This window comes from Aethalodelphis obliquidens, unplaced genomic scaffold (genome assembly GCF_003676395.1).
Source record: "Aethalodelphis obliquidens isolate GAN/ISIS:26980383/991018 unplaced genomic scaffold, ASM367639v1 scaffold35, whole genome shotgun sequence".
Taxonomy (NCBI): Eukaryota; Metazoa; Chordata; class Mammalia; order Artiodactyla; family Delphinidae; genus Aethalodelphis; species Aethalodelphis obliquidens.
The window spans coordinates 9,907,524-9,933,345 of NW_020837979.1; the positions used below are offsets into that span (position 1 = coordinate 9,907,524).

The 25,822-nt window shown below is 46.2% G+C and overlaps 1 protein-coding gene across 1 annotated transcript in view; it reads left to right on the forward strand.

Moving 5' to 3' along the window:
* Positions 1 to 25,822, forward strand: part of ACOXL (acyl-CoA oxidase like) — a 332,334-nt gene that overhangs the window by 62,110 nt on the left and 244,402 nt on the right. Inside the window, 1 exon segment of the mRNA XM_027129018.1 lies at positions 401 to 533. Within this exon segment, the coding sequence (XP_026984819.1) occupies positions 401 to 533 (133 nt within the window).

The window sequence follows — 25,822 nt, forward strand, 5'->3', positions numbered from 1 at the left end:
ACACACACACACACACACACACACACACACACACACACACACACACACACACACACACACACACACACACACAGTGGATTGATGTGCAGTCTTTACAGCCAGGCTCTGGTGTTGGTTTGAGGATGGCAGTCCTCATGCCTCTCTTTGTCAGAGTCCACTGCTGAGTTGCAGGGTAGTAGTGGCGGGAAATCTGCTCTTACTTTCCATGAGTTGAGCCTTTCTCAGCATCTCCTGGGGAGGCACTTGTCCTGCTCCCCACACTGCTGCCTTGTGAGGGAGGATCCAGGATGGGGAACCCTGTGTGTGCTCGTGGGAGCCACCTGACCTCATTTCTAGGCACCATGTTCTTCTCTTACATGAACCCCATCTCTCTTTTCCACCTGCCTCTCCCCCACTGCAGGTTTGGTTCTGTGGCTCCAGATGGGCAGTACCACTCCCCCATTAAGGACAAGAGTGCAAGATTCAATGCCATGTTGGCGGTGCTGACCCCTTCGAGACTGGCTGTGACTTTCTAAGCTACAGGCTCTATGAAGGTAACTGACTCTGATGTTAATTTCCCTTGCTATTTATTCTCTGCCTGTCCCAGGGGTGGGTAACAATGTCAGGAGTTGAGCTGCCTGAGCCACGGTTGGTGTAAGGTGGCCTGGGTTGCTGGTTAGATGCTAGTGAGTGCCAGTTGGCGCTGCACAGAGGACCTTTCTGCAGCCTTCTTACCATGGGGTCCCATCCCCCCGCATCCCAGATGTGTGCTGCTGATTACGCTGGGTGGAACATAGGTGTTGCGGCAACAGGGCCACTAAAGATGGTCCCGGGAGAATTGGTTGTTCAGAACAGACACGTCTTCTGGAAAAGCAGCTAAGAGCTGACTCGTGGCTAAGGGCCCGCGTGCCTTGGCTGAATTCACTGGGGGCACTGATGCTTGCACGGCTGTTGGCGTGTGACAGTCACCATCACAGGCAGGAGTTCATGAGGCCAGACCTCCAGAAGCCAACTCTGCCTCCCATTTCCTCCCGCCCCCCCTCTGTCTTGGTTTGGAAAAAGCAGCCAGGAGAGAAGAGCTCTGGAAGGCTGCCTGCTCCTCGAGGCACTGCACTGTCTGTTCTCTGGTCCCTCCCCGTCTCTGTATCTCTTAAGCTCCACTGAGCTTGGGGAAGCTGGAAGGAGAATTAACATACCCGTGAATATCCATCTGTGGCTTGAACCCAGATTCTCCATCAAGAAGGAATAAGTTTCATTCACCTGACTCCAGGCCTGACATCAGTGTGCAGCCACCTGAAAGGCAGGAAAATCCTTCCTTTCTCCCTTCTGCCAGGACTGCACTGCTCACAGGAAGCCTGCCTGACCGAGCTGTCTCGTGTGGTGCCCTTCCCGTCAGCGGGTGCAGCTGTGACCCTCAGTCCTGAGCCAGTGACCATCTGCCTGCCCGTGGGCGCTGCTTTATGTGCTTGTTTTCGGTGGCTCTTCAAAGTGAGTGGGGTGCGTATTCAGTTCTGAAGACCCAGGTCCACAGTGGCTCAGCGGGTCTCAGCTGAACCGGCTGAGTCAGTGAGGCCCCAGGAGAGCCTCAGGATGCAGGCCCAGGGGTGAGGCCAAGGTGCTGGCACAGCGGCAAAGGACGGAGGAAAATACTTCTTCCAAGTCTGTGATAGACACCGTTTCAGCCATTTTCCAGACTCCAGAAGGAGGCAAGAGGAGAGAAAGCAGACGAGCCCAGAATTGCACCGTAGAGAAGATGGGACGGAAATCTGATCAGGGTTCTGTGAAGCGGGGACAGCCGTATCTGCACAATAGCCCCTCTGATCACAGCAGCCTCAGGGCCCCTCTGAGGAGAGTGCTGGTGAATATTAAAACCACATGCTGGTTCGTGGCTCTAAAGGTGCCGTAGAAACCCTGTGCTGTTACGTTTTGGAGTGGGTGATGTCGTGTGAAGGATGTCCACACTGCCAGGGACCGGTCCGCCCATTCAGGCCAGTGGTGGAGTCCTGGGGGGCAGGCATAGGGTGGTGTAGATGGGGCACGGGGGGCCTTCTGGGAGAGACTTGATTTCTAAGTATCAGTAGATCTGGAGCAGTGGGGGTGGGGAGAGAGGACACAGAATGGCTGATTTTTAAAAGGCACCCCTTCTCCATTTTCCTGAGCATTATCAAGGGGCCAGCCCCTGCCAAATCCGGAGTGTCTGGGGAAGAGGGCACATTTGGGTCAATTCCTTTTTGGGCATCTGACACACACATTTCGTTCCTGGCAATGTACAGGCCTTATCACGATCGTGGGCTCTGAAATCAGAGAACCCCGGGCTCAGACCTCAGCCTGGATGTGACCAGCCATGGGGGCGTGGGCAGATCAGTAGCCTTCTTTAAGCCTCAATTTCTTCATTTGTAAAATGGGCCTTCTGATGATGGTGAGGCCTGGGTGAGGATGTGAGTGTGTTGCTGGCACAGAGCAAGGGCCCTGTCGCTCAGAGCTGTTGCTGATGTGATGGCAGCTCCTGCTGCTGTTACTGGGGAGATAGGCGTTGGCTGTGGGAAAGGAGTAAATGGGCTTTTCTATGAAACAAATGCCTGGAGTCCTGGCCTCCAGGCAGCCAGGCGATCTGAGACGTTTTGCAGAGGTGCTTGGTGTCCCTTGGATTCCTGAGTATCTGAAGCGAAACACAATGGTTGTGAGTCGGCACCTGCCCTGTTTGGGAGGTGGGTTTGCCCGGTGACGGGGAGACCCCTTGCAGAGCTGGACGGGCCTCAGACCCATGTGGTCCAGATACGGCCGATGTGTCATCCCTCACGGACCCTGGCCGCTGTGATCTCATCGAGAGCATCTCTGGCGAGGATGATCTCACCAGCTCTCTTGGCAGCTCCCTCCCCTCCTACAGCTTAAACACAGGACAGATGCTTTCTCAGCTGAAACCTGAGAAGGTCCTGCTTTTTCTGTGCTCGCTGATGAGTGGAAAACGGATCCCTTTCTCCAAAGGGCATTCCTCCTGTGTTAGAAAACTGTCGCCGTGGCTCCCCACGGTGACGTTTGCTCAAGGCCAGCACGCCTGGTCATTTTAAACTCTGCCCAGATGTGTTTTTTTCCCCCCATGGTTATCTCTCATTTTCATAGCGTTTCTCAATATCTTCAGATTTTCTTTTAAAGTCTTGCTGTAATAGCCATGCTTTTGTTTGTGCCCCAAATGCCATGTCTGATTAAATGATTAGCAGAGACAAAAGGAAAAGGAAACTAAGACATTTGGCAGGAGCTGGGGGGGGGATGCGCATTGAGAGAACTCTGCAGCCGAAGTTGGGGTGGGGGGGTGCTGAGAAGACTTTTCTGAAGGAGGAAGGAAGCTGGGGAGATTCACGGTGGGTTTGGAGGCAGAAGTAGAGGAAATGTGAAATGTACACGAGGTCTAGCCCAGAGTTTGGGGTCGATTTTGCATGGAAATAATATTCTAGCATAAGGCAAGCTGGTGCCCACTTTCAAAAGAGTCTCCCTAATCCTTTAAGTAGGTGTTACTCCGTAGCCGGGTCCCACCCTCAGGATTTCGGATGCAGCAGCTCTGGGGCACGGCCAGAGAATCTGCATTTCTACCCGGTGGTGCTGAGGTTACCGGTCCAGGACTACCCTTGGAGAACCACTGCACAGAACAGACGGATGCAGTTCTAAATTCCTGGCCCCATCCCAGCCACCCTGTCACCCTCTGTGGCCTCACAGTGCCTCCAGGATCAAGACACATTGTCTTCCAGTTTCCAGTGCCTTCCACGACCGACCTCTCACCCCACCCACCTCGTGCTGCGGTGCAGCCTGGCGAACCCGTCCCCACCTTTCGCCTGGTTAGTTTCCCGGATGTTTCAGAGCTCCGGTAAATGTACCTCCTTCAGAAAGGTCACAGCCCGCAAGCGGTCCCTCTGTCATGTTCCAAGGCTCTGCACTCCTCTTGCAGCGTTTATTGTGGTTATAACCGACTCATGGTGTGATAGGTCTCCCCTGCAAGCCTAAAAGCTCCATGCTGCCAGGGGCCCTGCCGGCCTCGTTCGCTGCCGTGTATTCAGCCTCCCACACAATGCTGGGCACCGAGTAGGTGCACAGCAAATAGGACCTGAAAGAATGGATGAAGAATGAATCAGAATTCACATAGAAAGCACCTGGGTTAGTTCTTAGCGGAGATAAGTTCTCAGTATGTGTTCATTCTGTGCCTCCCCATCGCAACCCCTCAGCCTGTTGCCAGGGTGACCGGGACGGATGTTGCGGCATCTTCCTTCTAACTCTCTGTGGCTCTTCCGCCCAGAACAAGGTGTCTTCTTTCGTCCTTCCTGTTTGTCCTGTCCCAGGCACTGCCCTTTGTGTCTGCTTTATATGTACGTGCTGGCTTACGGCGCCAGGAGGGGGCACTGTGTTGGCGCCCGTTTTGCAGTTAGGGATGAGGCCCTGGTGGTCAGGGAGTCACCTGGGGTGGGTGGGCACCTCGCACAGGGTGTCAACGACACGCAGGGGCCATACTGCAGGGTCTGCGTGTTGAGTACAAGTCAGGAGTCCTAGACTGTCTCTTCAGTTCTGGATCCAGGGATCGCTGAGACCACGCCCACCCTGCCGGCTGCTGGAAAGCACGGTTTCTGTGGAGGAAGCTACGGCTTCTCTCGTTTCTTTGAGTGAAATGATCAGCTGGCCCTTGTTTGCCTCGCCTGCTTTTGGCAACTCTGCTGTGTGCTTGGTGAGGTCACAGTTAAAGCGGGGCCCAGATCCCCCCCGGGGTTGGGTGGTCGGCCAGGAGAGCCTGGGGGACTGCAGGCTGAGTCTTTGGGCCTCGCCGGCCAAGGGGACACCCTGCAGAGCACAGATGCTGGAGGCATCAAGTGACTTTGTTCTGTCAGGATGAGGCCACCACTCCTAACCGCGGGCAGGGAGGAGACCCCACGGCAATGGTGCCTCCGCATGGGCTCAGGGTCTGCTGCCACTGGGGAGTAGTGGGCCTGGGGCTTCACTTCAATTTCTCTGAGCTTTTAGTTTTCTCACTGCGTGAAATGAGGCAAAAAAGAAAAAAAAATCCATCTGATGGAAACATTGTGAAAATTCCATGAGTTAATTCATCTCTTCACCATCACCACCACCACCAAGACTGTTACAAGAAAATAATACTTATTGAGCCTCTATTATAAGCCATGCCTGTCGTAAGTGCTTTACAGGTGTTAACTCATTTCCCCTCGCACAACTCTGAGAGGGTTCCATTGGTACCCTCACTTCACATATGGGGAAACTGAGGCAGAGGAGGTAAAGGAATTTGCCTGAGGTGGGCACTGACTATGCTTCCTTTGACTTTGGTGGTCCTTGTTACGGTAGTAGATGGTCCCGTGTTTGGAAGGATGGTCCCAGCATGTTGAGTAGATAAGATTGACATGTAGATACTATTAAAAGATGCTGTAGAGTTAAGGGGGAGCAGGGGCAGCCCGACACAGCGCCTGAATACCTAGGAGCTGGGGATGCTTGGTCACAGGTGTGAGCTACCGAGTTGGCTGAGTTACAGCTTTGGGTCATGGCAGGCCCCCAGCAGGCCGCTGAGTCCTTGGGTCAGGAAGAACCTCACCACAGGCATTAGCCAGGACTGCAGCTGCTGGGAGCCATGCTTGTCCTCATCGCCTTGTCCCAGTGCCCAGCGCTGACCCGAGGGAAGGGAAGATGCCCCGTGTAAAGTTGCTGAGTTGAGAGGAGTGGGGTTGGCACGCCTGGAAGCAGTTGGAATGTTGTGCCTGTTCTAGACTCCAGAGTGAGGCCACTGAGAACATGGACTCTGGAATCAGCCTCTCTGGATTTGCATCCTGCCTCTGCATGGCCTTGGCAGGTTATTGAACCATCTCTACATCTCTAAAAATCATAACAGCACCCCTTTGTAGAGCTGTTGTAAAGCCTGAGGGAATTAATACCTGTAAGGGGCTTATACAGTAAGTCCCCTACATATGAACGACTTCCGTTCTGAGACTGCGTTCATAAGTCCAATTTGTTCGTAAGTTCAACAAAGTGAGCCTACGTACCCAACTAACGCTGTAATAGGTTTTTAATACTTTTAACACAAATAATACATAAAAAACAAACAAACACAAAAAATAAAACATTTTAAATTTTACAGCATAGTCCCTTGAAAAGTACAGTAGTCCAGTACAACAGCTGGCATACAGGGCTGGCATCGAGTGAACAGGCAAGAAGAGTTACTGACTGGAGGAAGGAGAGGAGGTGGGAGATGATAGAGCTGAAGGCTCGTCAGCAACAGGAGATGGAGGACAAGCTGCAGTTTCATTCACGCCTGACGCTGATAGCACAGGTTCTTACCCTCTTGAAAAAACGATCCAGTGATGTCTGGGTAGTAGCTCTTTTTTTCTTGTCATGGATGAATGACACTGACACCGTAGCACTGGATTGCATTCTGAACGGCTGCTGCAACCTTTGTATACCATTTTAGGTTTGGGTCCTGTGCCTCAAAAACTAACAGTGCCTCCTCAAATAAAGAAAATCCTAGGACTTCCCTGGTGGTCCATTGGTTAAGAATATGCCTGCCAATGCAGGGGACATGGGTTTGAGCCCTGGTCCAGGAAAATCCTACAGGCCGCGGAGCAACTAAGCCCGTGTGCCACGGCTGCTGAACCTGTGCTCTAGAGCCCACGAGCCACAACTGCTGAGCTCGTGCGCCACAGCTACTGAGGCCTGCTCTCCTAGAGTCCGTGTTCTGCAACAAGAGAAGCCACCACAATGAGAAGCCCGCGCACCGCAACAAAGAGTAGCCCCCGCTCGCCGCAACTAGACAGAGCCCGCGCACAGCAATGAGGATGCAACGCAGCCAAAAATAAAAAAATAAATAATAAAAATAAATTATTAGAAAATTTTTTTAAAAAAGAAAGAAAATCCCCTTGCCCTTTCCTGCATCGTGAATCTCTTCGGTTCTTCAGTTACTTCTTCTTCCTCCACTTTTGTTTCCATCATTATTGCTTGGCGCTTCTTAGCGGTACCAGCTACGTCACCACTGCTTTTACGCTTGCTTCCGGACATCCTGGGCTTGAAATAAAGATACTGTACTACTGCGCTCTACACCGTACTGTATAGTAAAGTACATAAAGGCACAACCACTTTTAGAGGATGCACGCATGTGACAATGTACACCAGACACGTGAACTAACTTACGTGATTGGACATGTGAACGCACGTTCGCATCTTTGAAAGTTCGCAACTTGAAGGTTCGTATGTAGGGGACTTACTGGCTAGGGCTTTAAATACTAAATCATCAGTACATGTAGGCTGTTATTATTGTTAAAAGGGACCTGGAAGCTTATACAATCAAGTTCAGGTATACTGATGATTAAAAATGACATCTGAGGTTGTGAGGATCACAAATAGGGTTTATAACACATGCTTACCCCGAGGTGGTAGTGGCTGCTCAGAGCTGAGGGTGGAGAATTAGGAGGCTGAGTCTGGATGGGGCTGAAAAGTGGCTATGGTCGTGGTGAGAGCCACGTGGTGGGATGGGGAGCGGTGGGCTCCGTGCCGTCTGGCTGACCTCCTGGGGTTCAGTGAAGGACACGTGGTCTTGAGAGATGACTGGAGAGCCCAAATAACCATCTTTGAGTCCTCAAAGGTTGCAGTGTTGAAGATGGTGGGCAGCTTTTCCTATCTCCTCGGGCTGAGGGGAGAGCAAAGGGAAGAAATTGGTTTCAGGTGGGACTCTTGGACCTTGTGATAGACACACGGCCTTTCCCGATGGTGAGCATTGTTGGATGTGAATCAAGGGTCTGTGGAAGGTGCTAGAGCCCACATTTTCAAGAGAGTCTTGCCCCTCTGTTGATGGAGGTTTGGGGATATCATGTCCTCAAATGACCTTTCCAGGACCTTCTGATGGTGAGGGTTCATGGAGAACTAGAACAACAAAGAGGAGGAGGTTGGGGGCATCAGAGTATCCTTCTGAGTCCGAGGTGGCTCTTTAACCACAAGGGGTGAGGTGGTGCAGTCACTTGGGCCTGTGAGCATTGGGTGAACACAGGGCAGAGCAGGCCGTGTGTTCCTGCTGGTCTCTGGTCTTGCCTTGGGGCTTCCTCTTCACCCAGGTTCTGATGCATTCCCAGAGATATCCCTGACGTCTGTGTTCTCTTCCTGGTGTCTGGTTCCTGTAGTGCCATGCTTGTGTGCCTTAGTCACAGGCTGGGGCTGGGGCTAGACAGCTTGTGTCAGAGTGCGACATTCTATCTTCCCTGATGACCTTGAACCAGATGCTGTGACATTCCTCCCTGAGTTGAAGCTCAGTCAGTCCTCTTAAATTAATAACTTCAATTTCTGTGGCTAGCACTATAAAACTACCAGATTTTTGTCTGTTTAATTCCTGCTAGGAGGTCACCTATTTTTATTTTCTTCTGGGATCATTTTATCTTCATCTCTTCTTCTTGTCACTTAGATTGATCTAATTTTTATCATTATTAGCAGAAAATTTACTTGGCAGGTATCATATCTTTTTATTCAGTCTCAGTGCAGGGCCTAGTAGAGCACTAAATGTCATGGAAGTCTATCCTTCCTCCCTCCCTCCCTCTCTTCCTTCCTTCCTTCCCCTCTTCCTCCCTCCCTTCCTTCCTTCCTTTTATCCTCCCATGCATGCACTCATCCATCTACCTGTCCACCAACACGCTCGTATACCCACCTGTTCATTCATCGACCCATCCATCCATCCACCCATCCATCCATCCATCCATCCATCTACCCACCCATTCTACTACAAAGACTCTGAACACAGTGATGATCAGTTCCTCTATGATTTCGTTGTTAATGGGAGGTGTGGAATATTCTAGACAAAAGGCAGTCACTTACCTAATGGACACCATATTTTAGAAAAACTCCCCAGGCAGGAGTGTGTAAGGAGAGGCCAGAGGCAAACACCATCCTCTAGATCCAGGCCCTCTTCTAGCAGTAGGCTCGAATAAGGAGTGTCTCTGTAGGGCCTTGTACACGTGAGGGCTTCAGTGTGGGGACTGAATTGAATAGGTTTGGAAAGAAGTGGGCATACTCTAATACTGAGCACAGTGAGACCTCTGCCCCCTCAAACAATGTGGCATAATGGAGGGTGGAGAGAGGGGAGCAAATGGGTTCCCTAGAGTAATGTCTTGAAGGTGTACGGTACTCACCAGTGTGTGTTTTATTGAAATTGGTGAGCCGAAGTTGCCATATATTTATTCTCTTGGCACTTTTGTGACGTGGCCAGTCATCTCTTCACGCAGAGAGTGGTACTGGAGAGGTGAAAACAGTGACTCATCCGTGTCAGTTGTATGTTTGTCCTTTTGGATGCATTGTGTGTGCTGTGAGGAAGTGGAGTCACACTGCTTATCTTCTTCTACTCAGGTTGGAGTTATTCCTTCTTTAGCATCCTCACACGCACTCACATACACACAGTGTGGGGAGCAGAGTAGCAGAACTTGCTCGAACGCTGGGGAAGTCCCATCGGATCAGGGCTTTGGCCTGGATGATCCTCAGAGGGGTTGTCTGTAAAATACAGTCTCCAGAGTTTTCTGATGTAGAAGCTTCCTGAGGCTGACCACCAGAGGGTGACAAATACCAGTAATGATCTGCAGATTATTTTTTCCTTTACATTTATTTACTTTTGTATGTAAGAATTGGCTGGGATTTTTTTGGTTCTCATTAGTTTAGCTTCTTACCAGCTATGAGTGTTGATTTTTACAATGTGGTCAACAAAAGGAGAACAGGGATGCATCAGCCTAATAATCGTCTGGCTCAAGACCAAAACTGTAAGCAGGATGTGGAGCTATCTTCTGTTTATTTTTTATTGAAGTATAGTTGATTGACAATGTTGTGTTAGTTTCAGGTGTACAGCAAAGCGATTCAGTTATATATATGTGTGTGTATATACATATATATACACATATATGTGTATATATATATATTTTGGAAGGCAACTTATAAGCAGTTCAGGGCTACTTGGAAATCTCTTGAGATTAACTTCCTACACCATTCCTTCTATCACTTATGCATATTTTGATTCTCCAAAAACTTCAAGTTTTATTTATTATTTTAAAATATTAACTATATATTCTTTTCCATAATGGTTTATTACAAGATATTGAATATAGTTCAATATAGTTGAATATAGTTCCCTGGGCTATACCGTAGGATCTTGTTGTTTATCCATCCTATATATAATAGTTTGCATCTGCTAATCCCAAACTCCCAATCCACCCCTCTCCCACCCCACCTCCCCTGTCCTCTTGGCAAGCACAAGTCTGTTCTCTATGTCTGTGAGTCTGTTTTTGTTTTGTAAATAAGTTCATTTGTGTCATATTTTAGATTCCATGTGTAAGTGATATCATATGGTATTTGTCTTTCTCTTTCTGACTTACTTCACTTAGTATGATAATCTCTAGATCCATCCATGTTGCTGCAAATGGCATTATTTCATTCTTTTTTATGGCTGAGTAGTATTGCATTGTTTATATGTACCACATCTTCTTTTTCCATTCATCTGCGCATGGACATTTAGGTTGTTTCCATGTCTTGGCTATTGTGTATAGTGCTGCTGTGAACATTTGGGTGCATGTATCTTTTTGAATTATGTCCGGATATATGCCCAATAGTGGGATTGCTGGATCATAAGGCAGTTCTATTTCTAGTTTTTTGAGGAACCTCCATACTGTTTTCCATAGTGCCGCACCAATTTACATTCTCACCAACAGTGTAGGAGGGTTCCCTTTTGTCCATACCCTCTCCAGCATTTGTTATTTGTAGACTTTTTTTTTTTTTTTTGCGGTACGCCGGCCTCTCACTGTTGTGGCCTCTCCTGTTGCGGAGCACAGGCTCCGGACACGCAGGCTTAGCGGCCACGGCTCACGGGCCCAGGCGCTCTGCGGCATGTGGGATCTTCCCGGACCGGGGCACGAACCCGCGTCTCCTGCATCGGCAGGCGGACTCTCAACCACTGCGCCACCAGGGAAGCCCCTATTTGTAGACTTTTTAATGATGGCCATTCTGACTGGTGTGAAGTGCTATCACATTGTATTATAGTTTTGATTTGCATTTCTCTAATAATTAGTGATGTTGAGCATCCTATTGGCCATCTGTATGTCTTCTTTGGAGAAATGTCTATTTAGGTCTTCTGCCCATATTTGATTGGGTTATTTACTTTTCTGTTATGGAGTTGTACGAGCTGTTTGTATGTTTTGGATATTAAGCCATTGTCAGTTGCATCATTTGCAAATATTTTCTCCCATTCTGTAGGTTGTCTTTTCATTTTGTTTATTGTTTACTTTGCTGTGCAAAAGGATGTGGAGTTATCTTGATGACTTTTCAGGATATAATTTGACTCACAAATGTCTTAAAAATAAGTTTGCAGTATCTTGGGTGGTTGTGAAAATGGTTAAATATTTTTTGTGGTGTTTCCATGGCAGTTGTTTACATTTTTAACAATTGAAATGTAGACATTTATTTCTTTTTAAAGATACATCTGCCTTTTTCCTCCAGAGCCAAAGATCTAAAGATCCTGTACAACCATAGATAAGTAGCACATGACATGAATATTTGAAATGGGTATTTGAAAGAATTCCTGCTTTGAATTTGCTTCAATTCTGTAAGCTCGTGTGGAATGCTTTCCTTGCACGAGACACAGCGGGCGGTGAGCAGAGCTGACCTGGTGCAGGTCTGTGCTCTCCAGTGGCTCAGGTGTATCCAGGTAACTGAGCTACTACAGTACCTTCAGGGGCTCCATCGTGTGAGGAAGCCTCCAGGGATCTTGCTGGCAGGTGGTGGTGGAGGTTTGAGAATAACTCTTCATAAAGACAGGGTCGCAGGATTTTTATGGTGGATGGGACCACAGAGATCAGAGTCCAATGCACATCTTCTATGGAAACATTTCTAAATGAAGCCTCTGGGTCTCTCTGGCACAGAGACCTAGGAGTTGGCATCCAGCCCTTCCTCATGGAGCACAGTACCCAGGTCATGTTTGCAGGTGGACAGCCCGAGCACACACAGTGCTGTACGGCGTTCTGTGCTGCAGGAGAGAAAAGTCTGGGGCCTCCCTCCTGATTTGATGTGGTCCAGGAATGTTAGATGTTTGCGGCTGTGACAATGTTTCAAGGGACAGAGGTCCCTTCAACTAAGTCATCAGAGGCTGATTAAACCCTGTGGGAAACCCCAGCCTCCTCAAACCCTGGGTGTGGCCGTGTTAGCTGTGAGAGAATGCGTGATGCTGTTGCCGGTGTGAACTGCTTCCAAGTTGTTCTGGGCCTGGGTCCTGCTTGGGAGGGGCTTGCCTTCCTCGGCTCCAGCAGCCTGCTCACCGAGGACAGGTAGAAAGTGTGCCCAGGCAGCAGCTGCGAGGAGCTTCACCTCTCCATGGAAGCCCTGTTGTCTGTCTGTGCCACCTGGAAGGTCAGACACGGATGATGGATGCGTGGATGGCTTGCTGTCCTTAGGAGATTTTCCACCTGAAACTTGATACTCCATGTAGCACAGGTGCTGGTACAGGTCACCGTCCCTTTTCCTCACTCCACGTTTCATTACTCCGTTCCGTTGTCCCAGCTGATGAATCCATCCAGTGCTTCCCCATATGTGTTTGGAGCCTTTTATACGTAATCGCTCTTTTAGTCGTCCCAGCAGCCCTATGAGATGGGTACTGTCATGATTCCCATTTTCCCAGTGGGAAAACTGAGATATAGAAAGAGGTAACAGTGTGTCTAGAGTTTTCTGGACCTCCTGCTGCAGCATTCTGGCACTGGAGTCTGGCCCTGACTCACACTGGGATGACTTAGTAATCCTCAAGCAAGAGGTTCTTTGAGTTCAGCGTAGACCCAACTCCTTGGCATTCCTGGACCTCTTTGGCTCGCAGTTTTATTTGCTTTGGTAAAGCGAACCGAACCAAACCAAACCAAACCAAACATTTAAAATAATTTGTTGTCTCCATTTAAAAACGTGGAGATTCCATCCAGACTGGGATTTGGCAGGTGCCGAATGGTAAGCCGATGGGCCAGAATCCAGGCTTCCTTCCCCACTGGGACCCGGGACCTGACTTTTTTAAATGGCACTGCCGTCTTTGCCTGATAGCCGTGTGTCACCGTGTGAGCATCTGTGTACTGGGAGTAGGAGAGGGGAGGGGAGACAGGCTGGCCCTTTACATTGAATGTCCTTTTATGGGAAAAAGGTCTGCTTACAATGAACATTCATTGAGTGTGTTCAACTTTGAGCTCAGTCCAGTGGAATGATTTTTGAATACCTCTGCCTACAACAGTGAAATTTAATAAGCCAAAAAAATTCACACTTCCTTAGATAAATTTTAAAAAGTGAACTGGACCATTTAAATTTGCCTCCACAAACCCCTCATAAGTGCTAAGAAGAGAAGCAAAGCGATGGTTAGTGGAATATTTGTGAGTTGTAACTCTCTTATTTATCGACTCTAGACATTTCTACATTTTTGCTATGGGAGATAAGAGTTTAGTTCATTTACACCACACCCCACCCCTGTCCCTCCTTTTAGTTTTTTTTACCCTCACAATTTTTGATTTTTACAATATTGTTTTTAATTCTCCCAAGGCTTACCAAGGTGCCTATGAATCTTCTTAAGCTTCCGTTTCTTATCTGAACAACCCCATTTCTTGACTCCTTTATAGCTGCTCCCTGCCTCTGTTAATTGGACCATTGACTTTTATATTGCCAAGGCTGATAGTTTAACTATAATCTAGCTTCTGGATTTTAAGTTACATTATTATGGCCAGGGCTATGAAGTACTCTTCACTGTAGAACTGTGTAATATATGAGGACAGTGTTTTCTCTCTATAGGTCCAATGTCATGACACCTTTACAATTTGAAGAACACTATTCTTAGCATCAAGGTCAAATCACTTTTCTTACACTCTATAATTACTCAAAATCATGTCACATTTTTGTTTGCTTACTATTTAGATCATTGGATTTTTTGTGAGGTTTTTGGTTTCTCCTGGAGTTTCCAGTTGCCTTTCTTTTTTCTTGTTGGGAGCGGAAACATATGTCTTCATCCTTATTCCTCATATCATATCATCATATCAGTAATACTTTCCAGCTTTGTGCTCATTTTCTCTGTTGCATGGAATCTGATCACTTTTCTCCTGGAAGGTCTTATGGAGCTGATTTCTTATTTTAATCTGTTGTTTCTAAGCCTGATGTACAGCAATCATTTTCTAAATATTATTCTTTTTACTGGATTTCTAGGAGTAGGTCAACTTTTTCCTATATCCTACTGTCCTTTTGCATGGTTTTCTTTGGGTTTTTTTGAGTATATCCTCAAGTAATTTCCTCTGGAAGGTGTATGCATGGTCACATTTTGATTCTTTGTGTGTATGCAATGGTCCATATTTTGCCCTCACATTTGATTGATAGTTTAGCTGAGACTTGCCAGTTGAAAATCTTTTTCGCTCAAATTTTCAAGGTGTTGCTCCATTGGCTTCTAGCATAAAGTTTGCTAGTGGAAAGTCATATATTTCCCTGGATGAGGCCGGCACTTTGTCTCTGGAAGTTGGTTGTCGTGGAAATTTCTCAAGAAAGTGTTTACATCTTTTTTTTTTTTTTTCATTTTTCCGGCATGGCACTTGATAGGCTCCTTCAATGTGAAAACTAATATCTCTTTTCATTCTGGGGAATTTTCTTCTACTAGTTCTTTGATAATTCAAACTATAATTATTTGGAGGTTACAACTGTTATCTTGATTGCCTCTTATTTTTTCCCTCAAATTTTTCAACAGAATTTTTTCTATGTTCTGGACATTTTCGTGATTACACCTCTTTATTTATACAATTGTTAATTTTCAAGAGCTCTTTCTCTTATCTATTCCTTTTCTATAGAGATACATTTTTTTAGATGCAAATGCTTCTGTAATCCTCTGTAGATATCAATTAGAGATTGTTTTTCAGAATTCTGCTCCCTGAATTATCTTTTTTTTTACAGCTTTATTGGAGTATAATTGCTTTACAATGGTGTGTTACTTTCTGCTTTATAACAAAGTGAATCAGTTATACATATACATATGTTCCCATATCTCTTCCCTCTTGCATCTCCCTCCCTTCCACCCTCCCTATCCCACCCCTCTAAGTGGTCACAAAGCCCCGAGCTGATCTCCCTGTGCTATGTGGCTTCTTTCCACTAGCTATCTGTTTTACATTTGGTAATGTATATATGTCCATGCCACTCTCTCACTTTGTCACAGCTTACCCTTCCCCCTCCCCATATCCTTAAGTCCATTCTCTAGTAGGTCTGTGTCTTTATTCCTGTCTTACCCCTAGGTTCTTTATGACATTTCTTTTCTTAAATTCCATATATATGTGTTAGCATACGGTATTTGTCTTTCTCTTTCTGACTTACTTCACTCTGTATGACAGACTCGAGATCCATCCACCTCATTACAAATAGCTCAATTTCATTTCTTTTTTATGGCTGAGTAATATTCCATTGTATATATGTGCCACATCTTCTTTATCCATTCATCCGATGATGGACACTTAGGTTGTTTCCATCTCCTGGCTATTGTAAATAGAGCTGCAATAAACATTTTGGTACATGACTCTTTTTGACGTATGGTTTTCTCAGGGTATATGCCCAGTAGTGGGATTGCTGGGTCATATGGTAGTTCTATTTGTAGTTTCTTAAGGAATCTCCATACTGTTCTCCATAGTGGCTGTACCAATTCACATTCCCACCAGCAGTGCAGGAGTGTTCCCTTTTCTCCACACCCTCTCCAGCATTTATTGTTTCTAGATTTTTTGATGATGACCATTCTGACTGATGATATCTCATTGTAGTTTTGATTTGCATTTCTCTAATGATTAATGATGTTGAGCATTCTTTCATGTGTTTGTTGGCAGTCTGTATATCTTCTTTGGAGAAATGTCTGTTTAGGTCTTCTGCCCATTTTTGGATTGGGTTTTTTGTTTTTTTGTTATTGAGCTGCATGAGCTGCTTGTAAATTTTGGAGAGTAATCCTTTGTCAGTTGCTTCATTTGCAAATATTTTCTCCCATTCTGAGGGTTGTCTTTTGGTCTTGTTTATGGTTTCCTTTGCTATGCAAACGCTTTTAAGTTTCATTAGGTCCCATTTGTTTATTTTTGTTTTTATTTCCATTTCTCTAGGAGGTGGGTCAAAAAGGATCTTGCTGTGATTTATGTCATAGAGTGTTCTGCTTATGTTTTCCTCTAGAGTTTGATAGTTTCTGGCCTTACATTTAGGTCTTTAATCCATTTTGAGCTTATTTTTGTGTATGGTGTTAGGGAGTGATCTAATCTCATACTTTTACATGTACCTGTCCAGTTTTCCCAGCACCACTTATTGAAGAGGCTGTCCTTTCTCCACTGTACACTCCTGCCTCCTTTATCAAAGATAAGGTGACCATATGTGCGTGGGTTTATCTCTGGGCTTTCTATCCTGTTCCATTGATCTATCTTTCTGTTTTTGTGCCAGTACCATACTGTCTTGATTACTGTAGCTTTGTAGTATAGTCTGAAGTCAGGGAGCCTGATTCCTCCAGCTCCGTTTTTCGTTCTCAAGATTGCTTTGGCTGTTTGGGGTCTTTTGTGTTTCCATACAAATTGCGAAATTTTTTGTTCTAGTTCTGTGAAAAATGCCAGTGGTAGTTTGATAGGGATTGCATTGAATCTGTAGATTGCTTTGGGTAGTAGAGTCATTTTCACAATGTTGATGCTTCCAATCCAAGAACATGGTATATCTCTCCATCTATTTGTATCATCTTTAATTTCTTTCATCAGTGTCTTATAATTTTCTGCATAGAGGTCTTTTGTTTCCTGAAATAGGTTTATTTCTAGATATTGTATTCTTTTTGTTGCAGTGGTAAATGGGAGTGTTTTCTTGATTTCACTTTCAGATTTTTCATCATTAGTGTATAGGAATGCCAGAGATTTCTGCATTAATTTTGTATCCTGCTACTTTACCAAGTTCATTGATTAGCTCTAGTAGTTTTGTGATAGCATCTTTAGGATTCTCTATGTATAGTATCATGTCATCTGCAAACAGTGACAGCTTTACTTCTTCTTTTCCGATTTGGATTCCTTTTATTTCCTTTTCTTCTCTGATTGCTGTGGCTACAACTTCCAAAACTATGTTGAATAAGAGTGGTGAGAGTGGGCAACCTTGTCTTGTTCCTGATCTTAGTGGAAATGCTCTCAGGTTTTCACCATTGAGGACGATGTTGGCTGTGGGTTTGTCAAATATGGCCTTTATTATGTTGAGGAAAGTTCCCTCTATGCCTACTTTCTGGAGGGTTTTTATCATAAATGGGTGTTGAACTTTGTCACAAGCTTTCTCTGCATCTATTGAGATGACCATATGGTTTTTCTCCTTCAATTTGTTAATATGGTGTATCACATTGATCGATTTGCATATATTGAAGAATCCTTGCATTCCTGGGATAAACCCCACTTGATCATGGTGTATGATTCTTTTAATGTTCTGCTGGATTCTGTTTGCTAGTATTTTGTTGAGGAGTTTTGCATCTATGTTCATCAGTGATATTGGCCTGTAGTTTTCTTTCTTTGTGACATCTTTGTCTGGTTTTGGTATCAGGGTGACGGTGGCCTCGTGGAATGAGTTTGAGAGTGTTCCTCCCTCTGCTATATTCTGGAAGAGTTTGAGAAGGATAGGTGTTAGCTCTTCTCTAAATGTTTGAAAGAATTCGCCTGTGAAGCCATCTGGTCCTGGGCTTTTGTTTGTTGGAAGATTTTTAATCACAGTTTCAATTGCAGTGCTTGTGATTGGTCTGTTCATATTTTCTATTTCTTCCTGATTCAGTCTTGGCATGTTGTGCATTTCTAAGAATTTGTCCATTTCTTCCAGGTTGTCCATTTTATTGGCATAGAGTTGCTTGTAGTAGTCTCTCATGATCTTTTGTATTTCTGCAATGTCAGTTGTTACTTCTCCCTTTTCATTTCTAATTCTACTGATTTGAGTCTTCTCCCTTTTTTTCTTGATGAGTCTGGCTAATGGTTTATCAGTTTTGTTTATCTTCTCAAAGAACCAGCTTTTAGTTTTACTAATCTTTGCTATTGTTTCCTTCATTTCTTTTTCATTTATATCTGATCTGATCTTTATGATTTCTTTCCTTCTGCTAACTTCGGGGTTTTTTTTTGTTCTTCTTTCTCTAATTGCTTTAAGTGCAAGTTTAGGTTGTTTATTTGAGATGTTTCCTGTTTATTAAGGTAGGATTGTATTGCTATAAACTTCCCTCTTAGAACTACTTTTGCTGCATCCCATAGGTTTTGGGTCGAGTGTCTCCATTGTCATTTGTTTCTAGGTATTTTTTTATTTCCTCTTTGATTTCTTCAGTGATCACTTCATTATTAAGTAGTGTATTGTTTAGCCTCCATGTGTTTGTATTTTTACAGATCTTTTCCTGTAATTGATATCTAGTCTCATAGCTTGTGGTCAGAAAAGATACTTGATACAATTTCAGTTTTCTTAAATTTACCAAGGCTTGATTGGTGACCCAAGATATGATCTATCCTGGAGAATGTTCCATGAGCACTTGAGAAAAATGTGTATTCTGTTGTTTTTGGATGGAATGTCCTATAAATATCAATTAAGTCCATCTTGTTTAATGTATCATTTAAAGCTTGTGTTTCCTTATTTATTTTCATTTTGGATGATCTGTCCATGGGTGAAAGTGGGGTGTCGAAGTCCCCTACTATGAATGTGTTACTGTCGATTTCCCCTTTTATGGCTGTTAGTATTTGCCTTATATATTGAGGTGCTGCTATGTTGGGTGCATAAATATTTACAATTGTTATATCCTCTTCTTGGATTGATCCCTTGATCATTATGTAGTGTCCTTCCTTGTCTCTTCTGATAGTCATTTTAAAGTCTATTTTGTCTGATATGAGAATTGCTACTCCACCTTTCTTTTGGTTTCCATTTGCATGGAATATCTTTTTCCATCCCCTTACTTTCAGTCTGTATGCGTCTCTAGGTCTGAAGTGGGTCTCTTGTAGACAGCATATATATGGGTCTTGTTTTTGTATCCATTCAGCCAGTCTGTGTCTTTTGGTGGGAGCATTTAATCCATTTACATTTAAGGTAATTATCGATATGTATGTTCCTATTCCCATTTTCTTAATTGTTTTGGGTTTGTTATTGTAGGTCTTTTCCTTCTCTTGTGTTTCTTGCCTGGAGAAGATCCTTTAGCATTTGTTGTAAAGCTGGTTTGGTGGTGCTGAACTCTCTCAGCTTTTGCTTGTCTGTAAAGGTTTTAATTTCTCCATCTAATCTGAATGAGATCCTTGCTGGGTAGAGTAATCTTGGTTGTAGGTTTCTCCCCTTCATCACTTTAAATATGTCCTGCCACTCCCTTCTGGCTTGCAGAATTTCTGCTGAAAGATCAGCTGTTAACCTTATGGGGATTCCCTTGTGTTATTTGTTGTTTTTCCCTTGCTGCTTTTAATGTTTTTTCTTTGCATTTAATTTTTGACACTTTGATTAATATGTGTCTTGGTGTGTTTCTCCTTGGATTTATCCTGTATGGGACTCTCTGTTCTTCCTGGTCTTGCTTAACTATTTCCTTTCCTATATTAGGGAAGTTTTCAACTATAATCTCTTCAACTATTTTCTCAGTCCCTTTCCTTTTCTCTTCTTCTTCTGGAACCCCTATAATTCGAATCTTGGTGCGTTTAATGTTGTCCCAGAGGTCTCTGAGACTGTCCTGAGTTCTTTTCATTCTTTTTTCTTTATTCTGCTCTGCAGTAGTTATTTCCACTATTTTATCTTCCAGGTCACTTATCCATTCTTCTGCCTCAGTTATTCTGCTATTGATCCTTTCTAGAGTATTTTTAATTTCATTTATTGTGTTGTTCATCTTTGCTTGTTTCATCTTTAGTTCTTCTAGGTCCTTGTTAAATGTTTCTTGCATTTTCTGTGTTCTATCTACAAGATTTTGGATCATCTTTACTATCATTATTCTGAATTCTTTTTCAGGTAGACTGCCTATTTCCTCTTCATTTGTTAGGTCTGGTGGGTTTTTATCTTGCTCCTTCATCTGCTGTGTGTTTTTCTGTCTTCTCATTTTGCTTATCTTACTGTGTTTGGGGTCTCCTTTTTGCAGGCTGCAAGTTCGTAGTTCCCGTTGTTTTTGGTGTCTGTCCCCAGTGGCTAAAGTTGGTTCAGTGGGTTGTGTAGGCTTCCTGGTGGAGGGGACTAGTGCGTTGTTCTGGTGGGTGAGGCTGGATCTTGTCTTTCTGGTGGGCAGGTCCACGTCTGGTGGTGTGTTTTGGGGTGTCTGTGGACTTATTATGATTTTAGGCAGCCTCTCTGCTAATGGGTGGGGTTGTGTTCCTGTCTTGCTAGTTGTTTGGCATAGGTTGTCCAGCACTGTAGCTTGCTGGTCATTGAGTGAAGCTGGGTGTTGGTGTTGAGATGGAGATCTCTTGGAGATTTTTGCCATTTGATATTACGTGGAGCTGGGAGGTCTCTTGTGGACCAGTGTCCTGAAGTTGGCTCTCCCACCTCAGAGGCACAGCACTGACTCCTGGCTGCAGCACCAAGAGCCTTTCATCCACACGGCTCAGAATAAAAGGGAGAAAAAAGGAAGGAAGGAAGGAAGGAAAGAAAGAAAAGAAAAGAAAGAAAGAAAGAAAGAAAGAAAATAAAAGAGAATAAAATAAAGTAAGGTAAAATAAAGTTATTAAAATAAAATAAAATTATTAAGAAAAAAATTTTTTAAAAAAGTGAAAAAAAACCCCAAAAAACGGACGGATAGAACCCTAGGACAGATGATGGAAGCAAAGCTATACAGACAAAATCTCACACAGAAGCATACACATACACACTCACAGAAAGAGAAAAAGCGAAAAAAAAATATATCGTTGCCCCCAAAGTCCACCTCCTCAATTTGGGATGATTCGTTGTCTATTCAGGTATTCCACAGATGCAGGGTACATCAGGTTGATTGTGGAGATTTAATCCGCCGCTTCTGAGGCTGCTGGGGGAGATTTCCCTTTCTCTTCTTTGTTCGCACAGCTCCCAGGGGCTCAGCTTTGGATTTGGCCCCGTCTTTGCATGTAGGTCGCCTGAGTGCGTCTGTTCTTCGCTCAGACAGGACGGGGTTAAAGGAGCCGCTGATTCGGGGGCTCTGGCTCACTCAGGCCGGGGGGAGGGAGGGGCACGGAGTGCGGGTTGAGCCTGCGGCGGCAGAGGCCGGTTTGAAGTTGCACCAGCTTGAGGCGTGCCATGCGTTCTCCCAGGGAAGTTGTCCCCGGCTCCCGGGACTCTGGCAGTGGTGGGCTGCACAGGCTCCCCGGAAGAGGGGTGTGGAGAGTGACCTGTGCTCGCACACAGGCTTCTTGGTGGCAGCAGCAGCAGCCTTAGCGTCTCATGCCCGGCTCTGGGGTCCGCGCTGATAGCCGCGGCTCGCGCCCGTCTCTGGAGCTCCTTTAAGCAGCTCTCTTAATCCCCTCTCCTCGCGCACTAGGAAACGAAGAGGGAAGAAAACGTCTCTTGTCTCTTCGGCATCTCCAGACTTTTTCCGGACTCCCTCCCGGCCAGCCGTGGTGCACTAACCCCCTTCAGGCTGTGTTCATGCCGCCAACCCCAGTCCTCTCCCTGCGCTCTGACCGAAGCCCGAGCCTCAGCTCCCAGCCCCGCCCGCCCCAGCGGGTGATCAGACGATCCTCTCGGGCTGCTGAGTGCCGGTCAGCACCGATCCTTTGTGCGGGAATCTCTCCGCTTTGCCCTCCGCACCCCTGTGGCTGCGCTCTCCTCCGCGGCGCTGAAGCTTCCCCCCTCTGCCTCCCGCAGTCTCCGCCCTCGAAGGGGCTTCTAGCGTGTGGAAACCTTTCCTCCTTCACGGCTCCGTCCCACTGGTGGAGGTCCCGGCCGTATTCTTTTGTCTCTGTTTATTCTATTTTCTTTTGCCCTACCCAGGTACGTGGGGAGTTTCTTGCCTTTTGGGAGGCCCGAGGTCTTCTGCCAGCATTCAGTAGCTGTTCTGTAGGAGCTGTTCCACGTGTAGATGTATTTCTGGTGTATCTGTGGGGAGGAAGGTGATCCCCGCGTCTTACTCTTCCGCCGTCTTCCCCTACATCCCGGCCCTATTTTTTTTTTTTAATTCAAGTGTTAGTTGGGGTCAGTTAGCAGGATAGAGAGGGTTTGGGGGGCAGAGGGACTGGAAACCAGCAATTACGATCAATGTGAGGTTACTACTATAAGGGAGTTATGACAGGACCAGACTAAGGACCACCAGGGTTAATTTAAGCTGTTCAGAGATGAGTCCCCACAAAGATCCTATACTGACTTTTGAAGGACAAGTAGAAATTGGTTGTCAAACAAAGCAAGGGAAGGACATTGCAGGTGGAGGGGAGACCATGTATGAAGGCAGAGAAGAGTGCACCAACGTAGCCCGTTATGGATGAGCAGAGGGCTTAACGTGGCCAGAGCTTCCGTGGGCTGCTTGGCCTTCATTTGGAGAGGCAGCTGGAGCAGAATAAGGTTCCTGACGAATGGGCATTTCCTGCCTGCCAGGCTGGCCCTGGGCAGGGTGACTGAGGGCTTCTTTAGAGCCACCTTTTTTGCTGCTCAGAAGACTCAGGGGCAAGTAGGTCTTGCCTGAGGGTCCCTGAACTTTCAGGCTGGTCATTGGGGATGTCAGCTTCCAGTGAGCAGGACCTGTATCTTTTTGGTCACTATTGTCCACTTTGGACTTAGAACTGGGCCTGGCACTTAGTTAAGAACTTGGGGAATGGATGGACGGATGAATATCGTGCTGAAGGGAAGCCTTCTTTGGTGGAGAATAAATCGGTCCAGATGACAGCTCTGTGGAGATCAGATGTGATATTTTAAATGCATTAAGGATACTGGGACCCTGATCTGAATCTGTAAAAAAATAAAAGCAAACATTCTCCATTTCTTATGCGTGTATCCAGACCTTTGTTTTATAACTTCGGAACCTGCCCCCACCAGGGTGTTTGTAGTCCAGGCATGCGTGTATACGGGCAGAGACTCCTTTGTTTCTGTTTCCTGAAAAGCTCACTTGCTCCCTGGCTCACCCTTGCAGATTGCTCATGGGTGAGCCTCATGGGTCTGACGACATTGCTGATGTGACTGGAGTGCTCTTCTGGGTGGATGACACACAGGTCCGGGGATGGTTTCCAAAGGCAGCCACGTAATAGGATTAAAGCTTCAGAGAGTAGCCCCCAAGCTGCAGAGGAGATGGGTTTAGGGGAATTCTTCCTGGGTGAGAGAAATTGATATCATACTCCAGCAATAGACCTGATTGCAGTTCCTCAAACAAGCCACACCTTGTCACCTCCCAGGATCACAAACCATTCCTCTGCCCTTGACCCTCCCAGGATCTCTCTTTCCCTTTCACTTCTTCTGTTCTGTCTCCAGGAAATCTTCCACCCTTGTGTCTGACCTTCCGGGCACAGAGCTCTCACGGCACCTGGTTTATCCCAGCCCAGGTGTTAACTTATGGCCCTCCTCCATCTGCCCTGTTAGACTTTTAGCTGCTCAGGACAGGGGCTTCATGCAGCACAAGGTGCTGCCCCGTTACGAGGCCCTCAGTAAACATCTGTAAACTGATTCAGCCCTGAGACCTCCCCCATCCATCACAGGCATCTTCATCCTATCGAGGTCCAGGAGCAGGGAGGGCCGCTGCCACATGCTGAACGCCCACAGCAGGCCAGGCACGTGACGCTCCATGGGCATTTTCTTACCCCTTTGTCATGGCAGCTTTGCCATGATTCTTGTTTTACAGATGAGAAGACAGAGGCTGGGAGGTGAGGTAGCTTGGCAATGGCAAACAGCTTGGGTGGGGCAGTGCAGTGTTGTACCCACCCTGCCCGACAGGGGCCCCACTGAACTCTGGCCAAAGACCCTGTGTTTTGAGGCTACGCTGGAGAAGGAATTCTGGACATGGGGCTTCCAAGGGCAGCATCTTAGGTTTCTGGCAACTTCCATGCCTCTTGCTTGGGTAACCTCTGACCTTTGAGCTGAGATGGCCCATGTGGCATTCTGAGCACTGGATCCTGTCTGTCCCCAGGGTTGTGGAGGCAGCGCTAGATGCGAACTTGATTTTTGTTCCCAGGGATATCATAGGTCAGGTAGTCAGAGCAATGGGCCTTGGCCCCAGAGTGACCCTATGGTGTCCTATTTTCTTTATTAACTTTCATCTGGTGAGAATGTTGTAGTGAGTCAACTTTTAAAAAATATTTGCATATCTCATTTCTTTGTCTAATTAGCGTCGTAAGAGCGATGCCCCAGTTTTCATGCCTGAATAAATAACTGTCACGGTGTGAGGCGCTGAGGGGCTGGTTCCCCTTTCTTGTGTTTGGCATCTCACCAGGCTTAGTTTCAGTCCATGCTCCAGATGTTACTTTTAAAGGAACTCATCTTGTCAGTCAAATAAGACCTTCCATTGCTGCTCGGATTTAGACGACACTTTTGTCAGTGTTTCAGCATGATTCTGAGCTTCAAATCACTAGAGATACTTAATATAAAAAGTGCACTCTCTGTCTATACTCCATTTTTTTTTAAAGGAATTCCTTTATTTATTTATTTTATTTATTTTTTGCTGTGTTGGGTCTTCGTTTCTGTGCGAGGGCTTTCTCTAGTTGCGGCAAGCGGGGGCCACTCTCCATCGTGGTGCGTGGGCCTCTCACTATCATGGCCTCTCTTGTTGCGGAGCACAGGCTCCAGACGCACAGGCTCAGTAGTTGTGGCTCACGGGCCTAGTTGCTCCGCGGCATGTGGGATCTTCCCAGACCAGGGCTCAAACCCATGTCCCCTGCATTGGCAGGCATATTCTCAACCACTGCGCCACCAGGGAAGCCATACTCCATTTTTAAGTTAAGTAGAATTTTAAAAAAGGAGGGGCGGAGTTAGTTTAAGTATGGCCTTTCTTCTGACATAACCCTACCTTTACATACGACCTTACAGATCCTCTCCTTTACTCACTACAGATGGACTAAAGGCATGAGAAGATTGTGAGTTTTGGAGGACAGAGCATAGATATAAGTCCTTGCCCTTCAGTGGTTTTCAGTCCTGTTGGAAAAGCAGCGTGTAGACCTGAAAGGATCCTGCCCCAGTGTGGGTGCCCTGGGAACATGCCGTCACGTGACCAGTGAAGGCTGATGCGGCTGCCATGTCGAAGTTAGAACCCATCCTGACCTGGCCTGCTGGGTGCAGGAAGAGGGCATGCTGTGTTAAGAGAAGTGGGTAGTTCCACTCCATTCCTGGACCGTGTTGATTTCTGGGCTTCGTTTTTAAATAGAGACCCAGACAAATGGAGCCAGTTTGGAGATGATTCCCAGGACAGTGAGGGATGTGACGTGATGCCATGCTTGGAACTGCTGGAGCATCTGGGTGCTGAGCTGGGAAAAGAGCCTATCCTGGGGCAGAGAGGCATGTTTGCAACCTTCCAGGAGACTGGGGCTATTGCAGGCAGCTGGGAAGATGGTTTGGAACAGATGATGGAGCGCCTTGCTTGCCTTGCTAAAGATTCTGCAATTTATTCTGTTGGCAATGGGACGCTACTGATCATTTCCAAGGAAAGAAGCAATGAGATCTAGCTTGGGGTTCACGGGACATCTTAGTTTGGAATGGAAAACACAGAGGAGGAACAGGTTTAGGGAGGGAGAAGTGAGTTTGCAGAAGTGTCAGGCAGGCATGTGGAGGCTCTGGGAGTTGTTGGCTGAAGCTGGGGGAGTAGGTTCCCCTTGGGCAGGAAGAGGGAGCTATGAGGGTTTCTGGGCAAAGCCTATATTTAAAGGACAAGCCAACGGGCATGATGGGGAATGCAAGAGATGGGTCAGAGAGGTGGGAGGAAAACCAGGTCATAGCTTCGTGGAAGCCAAGAGGA